Source organism: Schistosoma mansoni, chromosome 1, assembly GCF_000237925.1.
Source record: "Schistosoma mansoni strain Puerto Rico chromosome 1, complete genome".
In the NCBI taxonomy this organism is placed as follows: domain Eukaryota; kingdom Metazoa; phylum Platyhelminthes; class Trematoda; order Strigeidida; family Schistosomatidae; genus Schistosoma; species Schistosoma mansoni.
This window is the reverse complement of record NC_031495.1, coordinates 19,024,686-19,046,370: the sequence shown is the minus strand read 5'-3', so window position 1 is coordinate 19,046,370 and position 21,685 is coordinate 19,024,686. Positions and strand designations below refer to the sequence as shown.

Genomic DNA, 21,685 nt, shown 5'->3' with positions numbered 1-21,685 from the left:
TACAGCTTAATGTATAACACTGTCAATAAGAAAGACTTGTTAATGAACTATTTTTATCATTATGTATTAAACTAAAGAATCTGTGGTGTGCGCTACTTATGTTTTCTGATGTAAGTAGTATGTAACATCAGTCAGAAGGAAAATGCATGCTAGCAGAAGACTGAGAAGATTCAATTGAAGAGAACGGAAAGGAAAACAGAGATTAATTGTAATAACAGCAGAATTGAAAGAATCATGAAGGATGTAAAAGACAATTGAAGGAAGATGTGCAAATTATTTATTTAATATATGGTTTTCATATTTTATGAAAGTATTTTGTAATTTTTGACTAGGCAATAAATTGATCTTCCCCACCTAAGTGTTCTTTCATTACATCAGAATCATAAATTAAGTAACAGTATTCACCAAATTCAGCGAGTAAAAATATCCGATATATATCAAAATATGCATTAAAATATGTAGCTCATAGAATTTTTCATACATTTAAAAACAGCAACATCAAAACTTTTGGGTGAATAACAGAATAGAAACTTTTCATGATGCTGCTTAGATCTTGACAATTACATTGAATGACTATTATGTACATCAGAGAAATTGTCAGTTATTGAAATAACCATGATCATAATATATAATTAAACAGTTTAGATCCAATTGTAATGTTAGATAATTTATAATAATCGTCAAATCTAAATAGTAGTTACTATATGACATTTTGACTAGGAAAATGCAACCTTGAAGGCAAAGCACAAGTTTCATTTCATTAACTAACTGATTAAGTTGCGTCCTATGGACGAATTTCATACACTTTAGCAATTTGATTTATGTTAAAATAAATCTCAGAACGACTAGTCAGTTAATGGACTTTTGTATAAAAACATATCAAATTACCTGCTTTCCAATAATGTTATATGTCGGATACTAATTGTTTGCAACAAATTAAACTAGAATAGACTTCTAAAATTAGGAACTGAATCTCTGAATTATAGTATCATAGAAAACCACAGGTTAAAATTGATTAACAAATTGTTTCTTCTAAATGTTTTGTAAATAAAGAAAAACTACAACACATACCTACTGTAATGAACGAAGTCTTGTGTAGTAAACCAGTTTATTGTATAAAGCAAAATCATACACTGATTGTAAAATGTGAAAATAATACATTAGGTAGGCTATGTGTTCATTTTCCTTGAGTTGTTCCTTGCTTACTCTACTGTTCTTTTATTCTTAATGTTATGTTGGTTGCTTTCTGTTTTCTTTTCTCCTTTGTTCATTTTCCTATAGTACTTTCGATTCCTGATACATACTACTTATATCTGATAGTACAAGTATCACATACTAAACTACTAGAAAGCGAAGTTCAATGATTGAAAGGTTGTTATAAAATTTAATTTATTTTAATTGAAATACCAACATATTTTCACAGACTACAAAATAACAGTTTCTTGATTAAATCAATTTTTATTTAATCTTTTCAATAAGCTGTCTGATAGAAAGATTGTTTTTAACTTATAAAAGTAAACCAATGATTTGATGTATTTTAAATGTTTCATAAATATGTTCTTGGCTACGTCTCAATGCATCGTCTTTTTCTCCATAGTGAAAAAGAAACAAAGTTTAGCTATTATTTTAAATAATGGAAGTAATAAAAAGAGCTTTTCGAAAGTACTTACCTACGCCTGTCACCCCCAAAGGAGCATAGACCGCCGACCAGCATTCTCCAACTCACTCTGTTCTGGACCTTCCACCCGTGGCCCCGCTGTAGCCATTGCCGGTCCCATGCCTGGGTAAGGAAGGATGTTTGATATAGGGTTAGAAACCGCATCCCGTAGTACACTAACCCGCCAAAAAGGAACGCTAACCAGAAAAAAATAATTCAAACCATCTTTTCGAAATAAAAAGCAAAAGTGTTTCATGTTTGTTTTTTGTAGACATTGTCATCCATGTATTTATTACTTTTTTGATAATTTAACCATTATTCAATTTGTATGTATTGCAGTTTACGTAATAACTAAGGACAATCATCTACAAATAAACTTTGTACCTATAATTGTATGATTTAAAAAAAATCATTTGGTTGTCACTTTGAAAAGAAAACACATCATAAAGAATGAAAACGACTTCTTGCAAAATCAGTTCTAGTTTAAATCTTTTAATGCTTCTTAAAGACAAGTTATATACTGTTGATTTAAACAAGCATTTAAATCCGTTAGTTAATTAATAGAGTAATATAGAACGCTAAAAGATACTATAAAGATTTTCTAAAATAATACTATTGAACATTTGTAAACATATTTCACTTTTATTTTAATGAATGTTGCTAACATATATTTCCTTGAAAAAGCTTGGACCAGATTGTCAGGCGAAACGGTGGATTTACTTCAAATTCATTCGCTGAGATTGTACAAATATATATTGTTCCTATTGAATGTTGCTATTCTACATATTTATCTTAAAACTGTAATAAGTTATATTTTCTATTAAAAAAACATTGAAAAAGATTTTGCAGAGATTTAGTAAATTATTGGATTTACATGTAACTGATACCATTATGACTTATTATACAGCAAACCAGAATGACGCATTTAAAATAGCGTCTATGAAATATTTTTCAGTTAAAGGAGAGTATTCTAGGTTTTTTTAACCTTCTACCATCAACGAAATCGTGTGAATTATTATATACAGTACTCAACTTCAGCTAGATCATTAATATCAAATGACAGATCTTTAATGAACAAATGTCATATTAATATAAAAAGAATAACCGTAAATAATAAACGAATATGTTTGATGGGTTAATTTTAACACTTTACAATATTAATAAATGAGTTTAAGTTAAAACATAACTATGGTATCACTCGCACCTATTTTCACAAAGAAATTTCAAAAAATGAATTATGAAAGTCACATAATTTGGATGTTTTAGAAAAAAACACGACATCAAAAGGGATTGATAACAATCACTTCAGAAAATTGTGTACCACTGATATCGTCGAAAAAATTATCATACTACCAAAGTTGGATCAAATGATTCCCTGGTTCACTAATGGGATAAAATTGTGTATTTGGGTTAGGTAAATATACAAAATCAACGATAATCATATGTCAAAAAAAGTGTATCCACAGCAGGTTTGAACTTATGCTTCCTATTGCGTTCGATCTTCACTCATTATCACTGTCGGAGACTTGACCACTGGTTTATTCAAAGTCAAATTTTTGTAGTATTGGAATGTGTACATTGACAAGGCATTCAAATGTAGCCACTGTTATCTTTGGTTGTCACATTATTATTAACACTAAAAACTAGACGGGAACATTAATTCATGAGTTTTCTTTAGAACTAAAGGGTTAAGAAACTTCGCAAATAATTTTCTAAATAAAAATTTATGTTAGTGAAGACCTTTATACTTTTTCTGAAGTATATCCACATCCGTACAGTCAATAAAAACCATCCATCAAAATTTATAGTTCCATAACCTCCTACAGACTGCCTTCCATTATTTGAGACAAAGAAATAATTTCGGTATACATTGTAGTGGCTGGCTCTATGTCAAGCCCACATAGGTTATTCTAGCTTCTAGACAAACCAATTTATCCATTCTCCTGAAGCTACATTTTCACCTTGTCACTTATTCGCTTATCAACCTTTATGTAAGCCTATGTGCGTGCATTTCTTATCTTAATCATCACATGTCTGTAACTTATTTTTGTGTGACTATAAATATTGATTCGCTGAATGGAGTTGGGTCACTTACCTTCTCCATCACGCGTCATTTTGTTTTGCTTCGCTATCCAACCAACGATTGTACGAAATATGCGTATTCAAAATTTCATTCTCGTACTTGACTTGCTTAATTCCATTATTCACTAACGCGGTTTAGGTCGATGATTATATACGAGGATTAGTGACATGTATATTTCGATAACAAGAAGTAAACGACCTAACTGGAGTCAGATATCGGGCCACCAAGGCATGTTTGCGGTAACATGTGTAATTTTATAATGCTTCAAAATTTTTATCAAAGAAATTTGTATAAATAAACAAGAATTAATTTGCAAAAAAAAAGAATTTCAGAACATCAAAACAATCTAAAAAATCTCGATAAATTAATAATATAATTTGTTAAATAATCATTCAAGGGTAACTCCAAATTGAAGAAACTAACCTCAGTTGTCCTCACATAAATTAAATTAGATTTTTACAGCACTTCGTATAACGTTAACGAAATAAATTAAAACTAGTGTAGAAATATATAAAATTATCTAATTAGCACAAATAATTTGATATTAAAAATCTAATTGAGAAAGGAGACATCATGGAATTATCTGGTCAGAAAGTACATTTTAATTGACATGATGATTTTGTTCAACATTATAGCGTATGCTAATTATGTTGCGAGATATAAATAGTATGTAACACCAATCAGAAGTGAAATGTCTGACAGTAGAAGATTGAGTTGAAGAGAACAGAAAAAGAAACAGAGAGCAATCACAATGACAACAGAATTGGAAGAATCATAAAACCTATAAAGGTCAACTGAAGGAAGATGTGCAAATGTTTTTACTGTTTAAAACGTACTAAATAACAATTTTTGACATATAAAATGACTAATTATATGTACTAACAAAGTCCATACCTATTCAATAGAGAAATTTGAGATTTACTAATTCCAGATATTCAGCTTACTGGTGATTTGCAGTTGACTCTGAAAAACGCTTTCAAGCAATTGAAACAGTAATAACCTTAACAAATATTTCTGAAATATGGCTTAAACGCTTGGATGGCTAACTATGACACCGACAATACGACAAAAATATATTAGGAAGAGAAATCACAGTTTGATCTCTTTGGAATATTTACCTATTGTTCTGTTTTAAATGTCTACCAAAAAAAAGATAATGTTAGAGAGGAAGATTTATAATTTTAGAACTAGACATTACGTGAAATCAAACAATCAGCTTACCGATTTTACTTATCTGGATATATAAACTTTGTAGACACATTTTCGACATCTCAGGTTGTAAAGTTAGTAACTTTCAAAATAATGATATGTAAATTAAGTTAATTCTAATGATGAATAATTCAGACAAAATTGTATTTTCAAAAGTATCCCTCCATTTAAAAAAATTTAATGTTTTTCTGATAGTCTCTATGGTTTATTTAATCTAAGCTAAGTTAATCGAATTATAAGCAAAGATTGATAGTGGCTAGCAGTGGAATCCAGGACGCGCGATTCGTCCTATTTGGAACTCGTCAGCTGGATGTGAAATAAGGCTATACCAAAGCAATACGCACAGTTTGCACATATGCCAATCAGACACTGACCAGTTGCAGTCCTAAACGTCAATGGGAAGATTCAAACAAGTAATACTAAGTGAATTTAAGTTAATCGAATTGATTTAGTGATTTAGAAAATTACCCAAGAATGTTTTTGAATATGCAACGCGAATTATATATATATAACCTATATTTCTCGGTGTAGATAATGAGCACATCTTGTTCAGAAATAACTAGTATCATAAGAATCTAGTTTCTTTGGAAAAACTTATTATTAACACCAAGTTTTGACCTGGATAATAGCTGAAAATATATTTATTAAATAAATTGAATTTTTCATAAGATTGTTTATTTATTATTGAAAATAATTAGCTTTCAATGTATTTCAATGAGTTAAACAAAAAAATGAATCTTTGACATCTCATAACCCTAATAAAGATGGGTTTATTTTTTGTGGGGATACATTGGTAATTGATAGCCTTTGGCTGAAAATAAATTTATCATTGAAATGATTTTTCTTCTAATCTGAAATTAAACAATAAATCAAAGTGATCAGTTATTTTAAAAACAATATTCCTAACTTAGTTTTTATTTCGATAGTGTAATAATAAGATGAAGATTATCAGAACTATGTGATGATATATTAGCGCAATACATTTTGAACAACCTGATCACACACATACTTGTTAAGAACATTTATATATATTAAAATAGAAGGTCAACTAAACTGGAAATGGGAGGGTAGGAGTAGACAAGGATAATGATAATAATAATAACTGTTTTTGAATACTTGAAGGGGGTTTGGATTTTCTTATGGCTAAGGCTTCCATAAATATGGATAAACCAACTTATGCTAAGAGATTATATGTTTCTTTAAATTCACTTTCAATGAAGTCATCTTTTTCAAATGTATGTATATATACTAAATTATCGTCAAACATGTGGACAGTATAAATTCTTACTTAAGATTATCTTAAGAATCATAGTGAATTTAATCAACTCACCAAGTTTATAAGCTAGTGTTAAGTGCTAAATTAGGAATTTCCAGATCAAAATATATTAATCGGATGTCTTCCAAAAAATTTGCAGCATATTTATTCAGATCTTTTGAATTATAAGAATCAGTAAAATTCTGATTATGACTCTTTTATATTAGTAACGTCTTATAATCATAATGAAGTTGGTAAAAAAAAATGATTGACAACTGCTATCAAAATCTACTTCGATATTTTATCTTACTAGTTTACGATTATCAGTAAACGTTAAGCTTTTATTACGATATAAAGCTATAAAGACTTTTAGCAAATCACATACGCCAAAATAGATTTATAAGTAAAGACGGATAGTGGCTAGCAGTGGAATCCAGGACGCGCGTTTCGTCTTATTTGTAGCTCATCAGCTGGATGTACCTGCGTCCCAGATTTGATTGCTTTCACTCGATGATACATAAATAAATCAATTGGTAAATATTAATCATAATTTTATCCATTACTCCTAGTATAAATTAGCTATAAATGAACGTTAACCCAACAGTGTGTACTGATACTTTATATGATTATTTACACAGAACAGATTCTTGAAACACATTCATTTAATTTCTTACTAACAATGATACGACAAATATACTTTAGATTATATAATTCTCATCAAAGAAATAAATTAAAGCCTTCTATTTATTAAAGATATCTAAATTAAGTAAAAGCAAAAGTAATCACTATTATCAAATAAATGAATGATTGAAATGCTCTTCGACTCATTTATATTCAAATAAAATAATAATAAAGTTTCTATGAATGAAATTACCTGATTAGTGCATTTTTAATGTATATATCTACTAAAAGTACTTTCTATACACAAAGTACTTAATAGTAATAATATTAATAATCATTTGTTTCTACCTATTCGTAGAAAAAAAGAAAAATACTAGAAAATGTAGTTAAAAGTCAATTTAAAAACCACAACAGGAAATGCTCACTTTTTTTTATTATTTTTTACTTTATTTTAATGACTACTTTACCGTAATTTAAAATGTTCTACTATCTAATATTAATGAATAACCGACTTTTATTAAAATATTATGTACATATATATATCTAGTTAATTATTGAATGATTCCATTTATGAAAGAATAGGAAATTGTTATCTTTCCTTTCTTCTTTTGTATATAGATATGAATGAATGAACAAATTATAAAAACAGGTATATATATATATCCCGTTTTTGTTTTAGATAAATAACATATTTTACTGCATGAATTATTTCCTCATTACTTTATATTTCTAGTTTATAAAAAAAAAACTTTTTTTCTGAAAAAAAAAAAAAATTTGAAAATTCAACTAAGCAAAACAGAAATGAAAATGACATAATCACTCGACTAATATCGGATTGAAAAAAGTACAAATTATAAAAATTTATTTTTTTAAATTTTTATAGTTTAATTTTAAAAATGTTTAATATTAACTTGATTTACTAAATATTGTATGGCTATTCGAAGTAGTTTTAAATTTGAAATAATCTAGTGCTATGTTGGGAAATAGTTTCTTAGATATAAGAGGAGAATGGTGTAATTATTGAATGAATCAGTTCATAGACTGTAGTGTGTGCTACTTATATCAACGCAAGTATTATATAACGATGGTTGGGCATAAAATGTATTTCAGTAGAAGACCAATGAGAGAACGGAAATGGGACGCAATTGGTATGAAAATGCATTTACAATAATAATCAGAGACTATAGACTGATATTTGCAGAAGGAATGGTTAAGATTGAGACAATTGATTGATAGTTTGTAAATTAACTGATCACTGTATGGTTATCAGATATTAGTGAGATATTCTGTAATTTTGTGCTCAAATACATTCGATTGTCCCCACTCGTGTTCTTGTTCACCACAGACTACTTTACAAATTATTATCTTCATTTCTGTTCTAATAATATTAGATATTTAATGCAAGTAGTTCCAATATCAAATGGTGATATTAGTAAATTACTTTTTCCGGTGAAAAATAATTCAAATAAATGGTTTTTTTCAAAAGATAGAAAATATTTTTTTTATTATGTTGTTTGCTGACATTTATTCATACCATGAAACAAAATACATAACGACAATGGTTAAGTAAAATATATCATTATATTTAAACTGTTAAAATCTGGAATTCATTCATCTAAGAAGAGTACTTTGTGTATGTGTTGAAAACACAAAGTTGATTACATACTTGACTTCATTAGTTTTTTCAGCTGGTTTTTATTTCCAAAGTAAAATCAACATGAAAATATTCATTGCTCCAGTAAATATGAACATATAATGAATAGTTAGTAGTGGGAATAAGAACTTGTAACAAAAATGGAGATCAAGGACGAGCGAATCAATGTATGGAGTTGGTTGCCGAATATATCACAGTTTTGATAACAACATCTACACATGTGTATATTCATTACTATTCACACTGTGAACTTTTCATATCTTACTGACCCATCTAACTTTACTTTACAAAATCATCATCTGAATATGATTGGATACGCTTTAAGTGTCGATCCGTTTTCCAGCTTTATTTATTCTTTTATGGTTTTGACTGTAATTACCACTTTGAAGAAGTCCAGACCAGCTTACTGGACGAAATATTTGAATTATTATAATTTTCATCAATGAGACTATTTCAAAAGTAATTTTTACGTACGATATCTTCTTCATACTACTAGTCCGATTTCTGTCAGACTCTTTTTAACGAATGTTCATTTAATTTCTTTTTAAGTTCGAATATTATACTTCTACTAACAATACATATTACAGTAATCAATATCTTTGTCTACAGTCTATTTTACTATTTTTCAGCTCATTTTCCACCACAAAATGAAACAAAGAAAACTTTAAATTTTAACTGAAGCGTATATTTAATCCCCTTTTAGGGGAATATCATAAATAAACCTAACAAACTTATTTGTGTAAGTAGTGTAAAAAAGTAGCAATTATGGTATTAAATTAGTTACCCAAAAGTATTTTTTTAGACTACTAGGCCTAATTCATTTTTTCCTAATATCGAATTCACCTAATTATACGTAAAAATAATCATTCATAAAAGAGCAGCCCTGAATAAACATATTATTACTAAGATATTATGTAAATCTTGCATTCTTCGAAACTCCTTAAAATAGCCAGATTAAATCCATCGATATAGTTACTGACTTTTACCAAAATATAAATACGTAAATCATAGAACATTTTAATTAGAAAAGTTGATGACAGGAAGTACAGTTAACAGAAGAAAGATTAAACAGATACTCAGGATATTATATTTAAATTTCTTTTATATAATCAAAATAAAAATGGAGAAACTTATTATTAGTTTCCTGTTTATGTGATATATAAATTTATTAGGATGAGGTGAGAATATTTATAAAAAATTACCTTACAAGCAAGATCCGTTGTTTTCGATAAATTCAAAGAATGTCTTCAAAGTATTTCACTAACTTCAAAAGGTTAACGGTACACCGATTTTCTTAACAAGTAATGACATCTAATACTCTATGGCAGAATAAATAATCTAGATAATAAGTAATCCTTCGTTTTCCTTTAAGTCAAACTAATGAAAATAATTTTTTTCATAATGAAATGTATATATATGAACACCGATATATTCGTTGAACTATTATTTGTAATAGCTACAATAATAATGCTAAAAATAATCTTTGGGCAACTGAGCATTGTAAAGAATGTGTAATGATATTGTTATTATATTTTTCAGCTACTTGAACAAGCCGTTTAAATTAAATGATGTATCTAAGAGACTGTATTCAGTCATTGTCATCAAGTTTATCATCATATAGCTATAAGAAGAATATTACACACGCAGAGTTTGATAAATGATCATAGTGCAGTGATTGAGAACACGAGTTGGGACAATCGAATGTATTTGAGCACAAAATTACAGAATATCTCACTAAAATCTGATAACCATACAGTGAACAGTTAATTTGCAAACTATCAATCAATTGTCTCAATCTTAACCATTCCTTCTGCAAACATCAGTCCATCTTCTCTGATTTCATTGTTCATGCATTCTCATACCGATTGCGCTTCATTACTGTTCTTTCCTTGTCGATCTTCTGCCAAAATACATTCTACGCCTGACCATCATTATATACTACTTATGTAGATATAATTAACCTATACTACATTAGTACATTTAACAGTTAGATCCCACGGTTTATTGACGAATATTTATGAATTTGTCTATATAGGGAGTTTATAAATCAGATCTAAAGTCTCTTTAAAGCTATAAAAGTTTTTAGAAAAATACTGCATTAATATCTCAAAATTACTGTAATCACTTAATCCCAACACTAAACGCTATTAAACAGTATTAGAATCCACTTACTCTATTCTTATATCAAATGGTTTCTAAATACTACTTTCTGAAACACTATAGCATGTGATCTTAAGTAGAAATATGCAAACACCATGTTTATTCTAGAAAACAGAGCTGGGATGTTAATATAGTTCTTCCTTACAACATACATTTTTGAGCTATCCATTCAAACCAAATAAATAGATTAAAATGACTTTCGAAATTTATCTTTGAGCGTTGTTATGTCAACCTAAAAATCAACTTACTAGGATCTTATAGATAGATATAACTCAAATCATTTTTATTTCCTGGTTAATGAGTACATTTAAGTGCATATAGGAATTAAATTCCTCCACAAATACATTACTTGTTGTGTTGAAATTCGGAAGACCATTGTGATTACTTTCTCTCAACACCAAAATGACAACATATAGGTTGAGATATTTCCAACTTTGACTTCTCAAATATAGTAGCAGTATTAGTAATCATCCAATCAGACACTTGGCATGTGACTTTTCAATTTCTAGATGTTTCTAGCAAAACTTCCAGTGAATAGTGATTGAACATGATGCTTCTCAGCTTTTTCAGAGCTGTTTTAGGCTTTCCTTTCAAGGGATTTTCTGGATCTCCCCAACGGAACCACATTGTGAATATTTCAATTCCATAAAATATATGAGTTTTTATATAGGAATAATATGTTTGCTTGAAAAAGCTTGGACCAGATTTCCAGGCGAAACGTTGAATTTGCTTTAAATTCATTCGCTGAGATTTTACAAATATATTATTCCTATTTAACGTCTCACATCAACTCGGCACCCAAATACTGTTAAACTATTCGCTCTAATTTAGATGAAAGTTCTTATATATGAGTCTTTGTTCTCATATATGTGGTTTACAAAAACTATCGGTGTTTTATAAGACTCATTATGTATTGCATATCAGTTTGTTATCACCAAATGAAAACGGATCTTTTCACAATGTACATATATATACATATAGCGTGAAAAAAGCTGTCAAATAATACTAACCTGAAACTAAACCAATTATCCAAATAAATATTTAATTATATCTGGTGTATCAATGGAATTGGACTACAAAAAACACCCACAATAAATTAGACTGATGTGAAAAATTTAATCTTTATGCTAAACAAAAAATGAATGTCTTTTTGGTTGTTGTTTTTTTTCACCTATTTTCTATATTCCATTAATAAATTCATCAAATTTTATAAATCTTTTTCTTTGAAAAGAAGCAGAATATATTATCTAGGGACATCATATCATTAAGTAAAATGAATGAACATTAATAACTAATGCATGTCAAAACGTATTACATAATCAAAATTAGTTTTCTCACTAGCTTAGATAATTTTTTTTTCTTTTTGCAATTAGATATGATGAAAATTATCACATGCACTACAGTTTGTCTAATTAAGGTCAGTTCGTGATAGTAAACCACTGAAAAAGTACAGATATCAAATCATCTACATCCATTTCATTACAATACTATTTATTAAAGTATTTACGTGAATCTACAGATATGAGTTTAATCTTAAAAGTCTCAAATTAAGAATACATTAAACTATATTTATAAACTAATATATGTATATATAATGTATTTGATTCGATTTATGAATAAACTGTCACTAATTAAGACCATCTCGAACAATCTGATCACACATATACTTGTTAAGAACATTTATATATCAAAATAAAAGGTCAACTGGACTGGAAAGGAGGGGTAGTAGTAGATAAGGATGATAATAATAATAATGTGGAAGCAATTTGAAACCTCATCACTCTAGATAATAAGCTAATATTACCAGGGTAGGTTTAAGGTGAGATTAAAGTGTTTTTGAATACACAAAGGGGGTTTGAATTTTCGTATGGCCAAGGCTTCAATAAACCTTATTACACGCCCTTTTACACTTTTATGCAAGACCACAAAAGCCGAGTTAAGATCAATCTTATGGCCTGTTCTTAACAAGTATATGTGATCGAAATGTATTGCGCTAATATATCACATAGTTCTGATAATCTTCGTCTTCTTATTACACTATCGAAATTTATCATAGGGACTAATTGCTTTAAAACCAACTCATTTGTAAAGTTGATGGGAAATTAATTAAAATATTTAGGAAAAATGCGTATATAAAGTGGAAATTTGTTCGATATTATTAATGTATAAATAATGGTATACATCAAAAGTTTACCATTGCTTTGTATCCAATGCTAACAACATAAAACAAGATACAAATATTAAACATTTACAACTGTTTCGTTTTTGATATTATGTGTTTGTTTCAACTTTTACCTTCCTGTCAAAGTGACTAGGCAAGTATGGAAATGATTTTTGATTAATCTGGTAAATTGTCACAGAATACGATGCTATTAAAACTTGTGGAGAAATTTCTTTCATTGAAAAATCTTTATTTGGAAAATTCAAAATTCTTTCCAAATTAATACGTAATATCCGAAATCCTGATAGGTCCTGGGTTTGAATCTTGCGAGGCGGGATCGTGGATGAGCACTGTTGAGGAGTCCTACATTAGAACGAAACTGCCATCCAGTGCTTCCAGGTTTTCCATGGTGATCTAGCTTCAATTGACTCATGATTTCAACTATATAAAATTACTAAAATCTCCAAAAAACCCCCCCTCCTGATAATACTTTTATTGTTAAGAATTTTTCAAAAAGTTAGGACAAAAGTTGCCTATTAATATGATGATTGTTATCTATACTATTTTAGCATCATAAACAATATTAAGTCTTCAAAGCTTACAAATTTTAGAATATTTTATTGTATATTTGTTATTATATTCATTTAAATAACAATCAGGTATATTCAGTAGTATATACATCCAAAGATAAGTACTTATAGTAGGTATTTATGTTACTAACGTAATTTCGTGAAAATTCAATAGTTTTCTTATAAATTTCACATAAACTATAAAAATGTAGCCAGTACAAAATTGAATAACTAATTTTTAGTGTATCATTGCCAGAAGGCAAATTATGCGAAAATAAAATATCATTCTGCAAATGGGGAATAGAAAAAGAAGAAGGAAAGAATTATAGAGTTGAATAAACTTAATTTACTTCAAAGTCTCTATCAATTATAAGCTATTTATAATTAAAATGAAGAAAATTATGACTTAAAATGCTTGACAATATAATGTCTGAATTGTTTTATAATTTTTTTTCTTAGTTCACTTGTATTCCAGAAATTTTTATCTTCCTTCATTATTTGTTAAATTTTATCGCTAAACATAAACATTCTCCATCCATTAATGAATGTTTAAACAAAAGAATGTTCAAAAGAGATGAAAATTAGATTCCTGCCAATAATTAATGACCAGTTAATTATTGTCAAATGAATAGTTATGTAGTATGTATCCACGACCCTATCAGTGATAAAAATAATGGTTCTTAAGTTCTGATGAAAATAAAATATGACTGAAACAATGACATGAAATTTAATTATTCATATTCCAAATTCTGTTCAATTTTATCAGAAGGGGTTTTGTGGAGATTTCACTATTTGCATAGTTGAAATCATAAGTCAGTTGAAGCAGCAGTAACCAGTGGAGTTCAACCAAGTCTGTTGTCAGATATCATCTCACTAAAGACAATTGGTGAACGGTTGCTCAACTTCCTAGATCAGTTGAAGTTAGACATTAACACCATTGGATGCCAGCTCAGTGGTCTATCGATTAAGGGCTTGGCCTCGAGACTGGTAGGTCCTGGATTCGAATCTCGCGAGAGCGGGTTCGTGGGTGCCCACTGCTGAGGAGTCCCATGATAGGAAGAAACGGCCGTCCAGTGCTTCCAGGCTTTCCATTCTGTTCAATTTACTAAGTTGAGACATTTTCATTTAATCTCATCCCTAAAATTCATCTTTCTTACCAAATATTGTTAAACTCTGTAAATTACATCTTTAAACACACGTTTCTACGGTTCCTATCAGATTTAATGATTAATGAATACATATAACAATTGAGTGATGAAGGAAACATAATAGAAAGTTCTATTTAAGAAATTTTTCCTAATTTTTACTTAATCAAGTAAAAAGAACAAAAGTATCAAGCTTAAATTATGTAATTTTCTTTTTTTTTTGTTTTTAGAATTTTCTAATTCGAATCTTATTTCAGGTAAAATAAACTAAAATGAAAAATGAAAAAATAAGAAAAATCTTGTAATTAGTATTTTTTTTTTAAAAAAAATTTCAAATTTTAATTTGTTGACAGTATTTTCACTTTTTTTAATTTTTTTTTGTTATCAAATCTAAGTGATTATGTTTTGTCTGTTTCGTTGAATTGCAAAAGGTTTTATTCATTATAAAAAAATTTTTTAGTGAAAAACATTGAACAAAGTCTTAATTATTGACTTCAACTCTTGAAGAAAAAAGAAAACAAGGATACAGATTTGTTAAATCTAAACAGAAGACGTTAAATGAACAAGAAAAGAAATGGCTACTGTTTGAGGATTATAAACTTTGATGCATATATACATATATACTGCTTAGAAAGCAAGTCTACTAAAGTTTCTTAATTACATTTCAAGCATCGAAAAAATAAAATTCCTAATGTCTAATTTGAATCAGTAAAACATACATTTTAACTGGTTTTTATTTCTGTTGACTAGATGTATAAGTCAATCTAGTATGCTTGTTAATTCAAGGAAATACTAACATTAATGACAAATTGTATAACTATTTCAACTTCAATGAAATTAACATAGTTCTAATAGGTATAAAATAGTTCTCATGTAAAGTGGATAAAATCAATCAACTCAATTCCTTGTACGACGGTTTAGAGTTATTTGGGATTTATTAGTAAGATATATGTACAGAATTAAGCGAACAAATAATTCCCATCCAGCTGTAAACATTTTCACAATCATATAAACTAAAACAAAATTTTAATTTGTTAAATAAACGAATGAATATTATTATTATATATAACAAACGATAAGTTAAAAATTAATCTAGCTAACCCATAGTTTCATTGTTAATAAACGAAGTTACATTAAAGACATAGTCTTAATTATTGCCATTTCTCTGTTAAGCTTTCTTTTTTCAGAGTCAAAAGTTGATTCCCATCTGAATAACATTTATTAAAAATTAGACATACATTAATTAAAATTCATTAGTCCGCCAAAAAAAATTACATTTACATTCCTTATGAAAGAGTTTTCAATCACCTATAAAATGGACATTATCTACACTAATATTTACTCTATATAGTGTTAATAATATAAAGACTGATTATTTTCTTAGTTTTATAAACTTTCAAAGTTTTGAAAAAAACAGTGTTTGGACACTATATACACTTTTTCAGTGAATGTATTAAATGCTAAAGTTAAAATAGCAAAATAAAATCAAAATTTCCTCTTGTCTTCGTTAAATTTATTATTTTCAAAGTGTTTTATATGGAGGTTAAGCGCTCGCGCGCGAGACTGATAGGCCTTGGGTTCCAATCTTAAGAGGCGGGATCGTGGATACGCACTGCTGAAGAGTCCCACAATAGGATGAAACGGCCATCAAGCGCTTTCAGGCTTTTCACAGTGGTTTAGCTTCAAGTGACTCATGATTTCAACTACAAAATAGTTTGACGAGTTATATTATTGTATTAATATATTTTTCTTAAAATTTATAACCAATTAATTATGAGCAAAGTATTTCTTGGAAATTATTAGTTAAACTATGTGAAATTCCAATTATAGCTAGTTAACTTAAAAGAAAGCGCGAATAATTTAATGAAATTACTGGGATTTCTTGGACAAAATGATGATTTCAATGTGTTTCATTATCTATATCTAAAGCTTTATTGATGAAATGATAACTATCCCTAGGTTCATGGATCTTTACTAATTATCTCCAATTACGAATAATTATCACATTTGATGGCGAAACTCTGGAAGAGGTGGGAACTTTCACGTACCTGGGAAGCATCATTGATGAACAAGGAGGATTTGATGCAGATGTAAAGGAGAGGATTGGCAAAGCAAAGACCTCATTCCTACAATGGAAGAACATATGGAACTCAAAACAACTGTCAACAAATATCAAAGTCACAATCTTCAATACGAACGTCAAGACAGTCCTATTGTACAGAGCTGAAACTGAACTACTACAACCATCGTCAAGAATGTACAAGTATTTATAAACAATTGTCTACTCAGCATGCTCAATATTCGTTGGTCAGATAACATCAGCAGCAACCTACTGTGGGAGAGAACAAACTAAATTCCAAATTAAGAGAAAATTAGGAAAAGACATTGGAAGTGGATCGAACATATATTGAGGAAATCACCAAACTGCATCATGAGGCAAGCCCTAACATGGAATTGTGAAGGGAAGCGTAAAAGTGAAGGCCGAAGAACACATTACCCCGGGAATCGGAAGCAAACATGAAAAGGATGAACAACAACTGGAATGGCTTGCCCAGGACAAAGTTGAATGGTGAATGCTGGTCGGCGGTCTATGGTCCTCCACGAGGGGTGACAGTCTTAAGTAAGTAACTAATAATTATATACAAGGTTTGTAATATGTGTCAAGACTCAGTTATAAAATTTCTTCGAATCAAACAGATAATTTCAAGCAAAATATTATTAGAGGCAAATGATCATATAAAAGATTAGAGGTCAGATGTTATATTTTAGTTTTAAAAGCTGTGATGATTATATAATTAACATCCATTGATTAAGCCAGCTGGCAATCGTCGACACTTTCACAGTATTGTCAAATGATAATACATGCTGAATATTTTCTTCTGCTATGATCAGGTAGATATTGTCATCTATTTCATTTTGAATGCCTTGAAGGTATACCTACTACTCGAAGCCAATTATATGAATATATACATCATTAATGAGTAAAGTTAATCGGAATTTATCCATTTCAATTAAAGATCAGCCAAGCAATAAATCTATTTACATGTTAAACGTAACTGAATTACATTAACAACGGGATAAATTATCCAGAAATAATGACTGTGGCGAATAACAAAATGTAAATAATTTATACTAATTGTTTTCTTATGTACTTAAATAACAGTTTTATTTCTGTTTCATTGAATTCACTTGATTGGCAGCTTCAGGGCATATTTCGAATCTTGTTTTTGGCTTAATAACTCTTCTATTAAACCAAATATAAGTCGAATTGTAAGTATAGACGTAATTTCGGTTATGTTTACATAAACAGCATCTCTTCGACGAATTCAATTTGTAAAAATGTGGTTATCTACTGCTATATATAATAGTTTTTAACTGATAGTACACCTTACATACCAGAATAAATTCCACTACGTGAATGACATGTATTAAGTGAATGTAAAACATGATTCTTTGTCGAAAAACTGTGATTTTGTAATTCACAAAAACTTCAGTTGTTTGTAAAACAGGTATAAAAATGTAAGGTCCTGAATTTTGCCGAAATTTTATTTGCTGGTAACTCACCTTAGATTAGTCTATAGTAAAACGATTGTTCTGGTAAATGTAATAACATGAAAGTAGTTTTCATCGCTAACAAATATCAACTTATATGACAAGAAATATTGTACAATATTTTCATCCTACATTAGTATTAACGACACCACGTGAGAATAAATCTGAAATCTTTTTGTCTTTTTGTGAGTCGATCATCTGTTAATTTCTTAATCTCAATTGGATAAGCTATATCTTAAGGCTCAAATAAATTGTAAGATAGTGTTGTCAATATCCGTTGCAATTGATAAGATCCTTGTGATAGACTCTATATGCCACAGCTCCTTTTCGGAACTTCAAGAAATCTAGTTATGACGGAGAATGAAGTTCTGATGAATTATTTCAATTAGCTATATTCCAAAATGAATAAAAATTGGAAATGCGTACCAGTAAACAAAAATTAGACAAACTATCTTGTATTGATTGTTTGAACGAAAAGCGCTTCCTGGATTTCATTGCCAGCTACTATCCATCTCTGCTTACAAAAATTGGATAGCTGTAGGTTTTTATTTAACTTTTTGTAGTCAATAATCTATATTACCAAGAATTTTAAATAAATAACATTACTTCAGTGCTCCGGAAGAACTGACTTCATAAATAATTATCCCGATCGGTGGTTGAAGCTCATTTTAAGGATGTACACAAAAGACTTGTTCACCAATTATGTAGATAATATTTGTTAACTAGTAATTAACATTATATATGCATATATGTCTAACAACATAATATTTTGTTACTACATGTGGACTGTAAAATATATTTATTATGACACATTTCAATGTCAGTGAGTTCTTCTTCAACTCTGAGGGTCCTTTATTCTATCCGTTGATGAGGATATTGAAACTAAAACAAAAAAGATGTTCAGTGCCTTCTGAATTTCAATGATTAGTCAGCTAACGTTAGTTTTTATCGGAAATCACCCTTCAAATATTAGAAACCAATCTAGTTTGCCCGACAAATAGGGTCAAGAATGAAAAAATCTACATAACTTTACACAAAATTAAGATGAAACAGTCATCAAACTTTTCTACGAAAAATGTTTTTTTTAAGGTATTGACAAAAATGTTTTTTAGAAATAACCTATAACCTTCCAGCACTGAAATGATATACTTATTCTGGGTCAATATAAGAATCATATGATTAGTGAAAAGGTGTGAAATAACAAATTAATGGAATTTATTTCCTTTCACATTCATTTGTTCAAGTGTCAGACTAAGGAAATGTTTTCTTTCCCTGTTGTTTTTAGGTTGTAGTATGTATAGATTAACAGAAAAATTACTAGTTCACAAATTACTAGTTCACACACTACAATATATATATATAACAAAGCTTAGTTAAACTACTGATAGACTTTTACTATCCATAATTCCCTAACTGAAAATTCAAAGATGAGAATGTTTTTTATTTGGTTTGAAGTAAAATGTTCTGTAAATGATTATTTATTGAAACTATACAAATGAATTGATAACATGTAACAATGACAACTATGGCTTGAGTTACCATTTGAAATGATTTACTGATAAATGACACAATTGTACATGTACAAAAATCTGTGTGATTCGTAACTGATTTGATTTCGATTTTTAAAAAATGAAGATTTTATTGAACCATAATATTGGTGACTTCATTCTTTTGATAATTTCAAACAGAGGATTCAAAATTATTTTTCTAAATTTGAGGATTTTTTTAATCGGTCGGTTGTGCTTTTCAATTCCAAGAAACAAACCTTTCTATAATGAACAAGTAATACTTTGTATTTCAAATATCAGTTGGTGTAAGAATTTTTAATGATTTCTCTGCTTGTTCATCAAATTGATTGTAGTCGGTACACAAACATTATTTTTTTTTATTTATTTAAACACATAAACATTGGTACAAAAAAGAACCAAATAAATATGCTCCTCACAAATCTCATTTGATTTGTGTGAGGGCTGTGATACTGCCCAGGTGCCCAAACTGAAGCAGGTGATTTTCTTAGGGGGCCACACTCTGAGCCTTTGACCTGAAGGTCTAGTCCACAAGGCAGTGGAGCATCGTAGGGAGATGCAGTCCCATGGTAGCCGGTGACCAACGATTGATTCATACGCCATTTGTTCCTTCAGGATAGTGGAGCCCATGTGCACCATTGGTTTGGAATCAGGGTTTTCCAACTCCCCTAGTTGGACTTTTCGTGTCCACCGACCCGGTTAAAGCGCCGGACATTCACTTTTCGTCCTCTCACTTTCGTAAACAAAACCCCTGGTGCGAGAAGGCAGTGAGTAGGACTTCCCTGGCAGAGGCTATATATTCACGTGGCCATGTGAGAGCATTTCGAGAGGGAGAGCGGACTCTCCCCACTCTCGGCAGTACCAGGGCATTTGGGCACACAAACAAGTTATCAAATTTCAAAATCACTGAATAAAAGGGGTTCTAATTTTCCCTATAGTATTTGAATATAATTTTATTTAAGATTTTAATGCTCATTACCAAAAACTTCTGTTAGCTGGAATTAATGTATAATTGTATCAGTGTGTCTATCTCATGTGAAGAACAATGAATAAGTAATCTATTTATCTAACAGTCACTATTCATTATTACTTAAATTAAGAGACTGAAAACTGCATTGCACATCCGTGGTGAATTCGTCGGTATCATTATTTAGTAGTGAGAGTGATATTGCGGATTTGAAAAGTCGACTTCAAGAATTCTGTGTCTAGTGTTCAAAGGAGTGTAGGTCTATGAAGGTGAATATCTAACGTATTAGAAAGTTAATTTATTCGTAATGCTGTAGTGTTTTCACCAAGTACTTCAATTCGAAGATTTTATTGGTCTCAACCACTGGATATTTGTGGCAGATTGTAACATTTATTTGCGGAACCTGAATCTAGTCACTCACTAATCAGGACAAATAAAATCAATATTTAACCATAGGCCTAATGCATGTAATATACGCACTAGTTTGATGTTTACCAAGTTGAATTAGCGAATGCTTTTTAAAGATTGTGCGATATTAACCTCTAAAATAAACATAACAATGGACTTTTTAAACCAAGTATTCTGTCGCTGGTTTTCTTGAATTATACATTGCTTAACAGTAGGACTATTTGCTTTCGTTTTTTACACTCATTTAATAAGGATTTAAATTGTTTGATCATTAGATGAATAAGGATGTGTCAATTTTTAAAAATTAAAATCCATTTCTCTTGTAGGAATCTTATTGTTGATAAAGAGTAAGTTACAGTAGCATATTTTCGTTTCGCTCAATAGTTGGGATTTTTAAACATTTAGGTTAGTAAATTTGATGTGTGTCTATTTTCTTCACTACGAACTATTTTCTTACTAACAGGTGCGCAGTCAGCAGCTCAAGCAGCGGTTGCTGCAACGTCATCTGCAACAGTTGCAATAAAAAGACGTTTGCGAAAGCTGAGTACATTTTCAAAGGATACTTCAGGAACAACTTATCAGTCAGATCAAAGTAATCCTGTCCACATTGCATCCATTTCTTCAAATAATAAATATGACGTAAACAATTTGTCCGATAAAGATGATCATACAATTCACTGTCCCGCAATTATGTCTGCTCGAGCTATTGCCATTGCTC

At 29.5% G+C, this 21,685-nt stretch overlaps 1 protein-coding gene across 1 annotated transcript; it reads right to left on the bottom strand.

The window, feature by feature from the left end:
- Positions 1-21,257: 21,257 nt before the first annotated feature.
- Smp_200720 (uncharacterized protein) lies at positions 21,258-21,580 on the bottom strand (the record flags this gene model as incomplete). The annotated part of the gene is made up of 2 exons (XM_018793547.1): positions 21,258-21,314; positions 21,431-21,580. The coding sequence occupies 2 exons, from the start codon at positions 21,578-21,580 to the stop codon at positions 21,258-21,260; spliced, it is 207 nt and encodes a 68-aa protein (XP_018648048.1).
- Between the last annotated feature and the right edge of the window lie 105 nt (positions 21,581-21,685).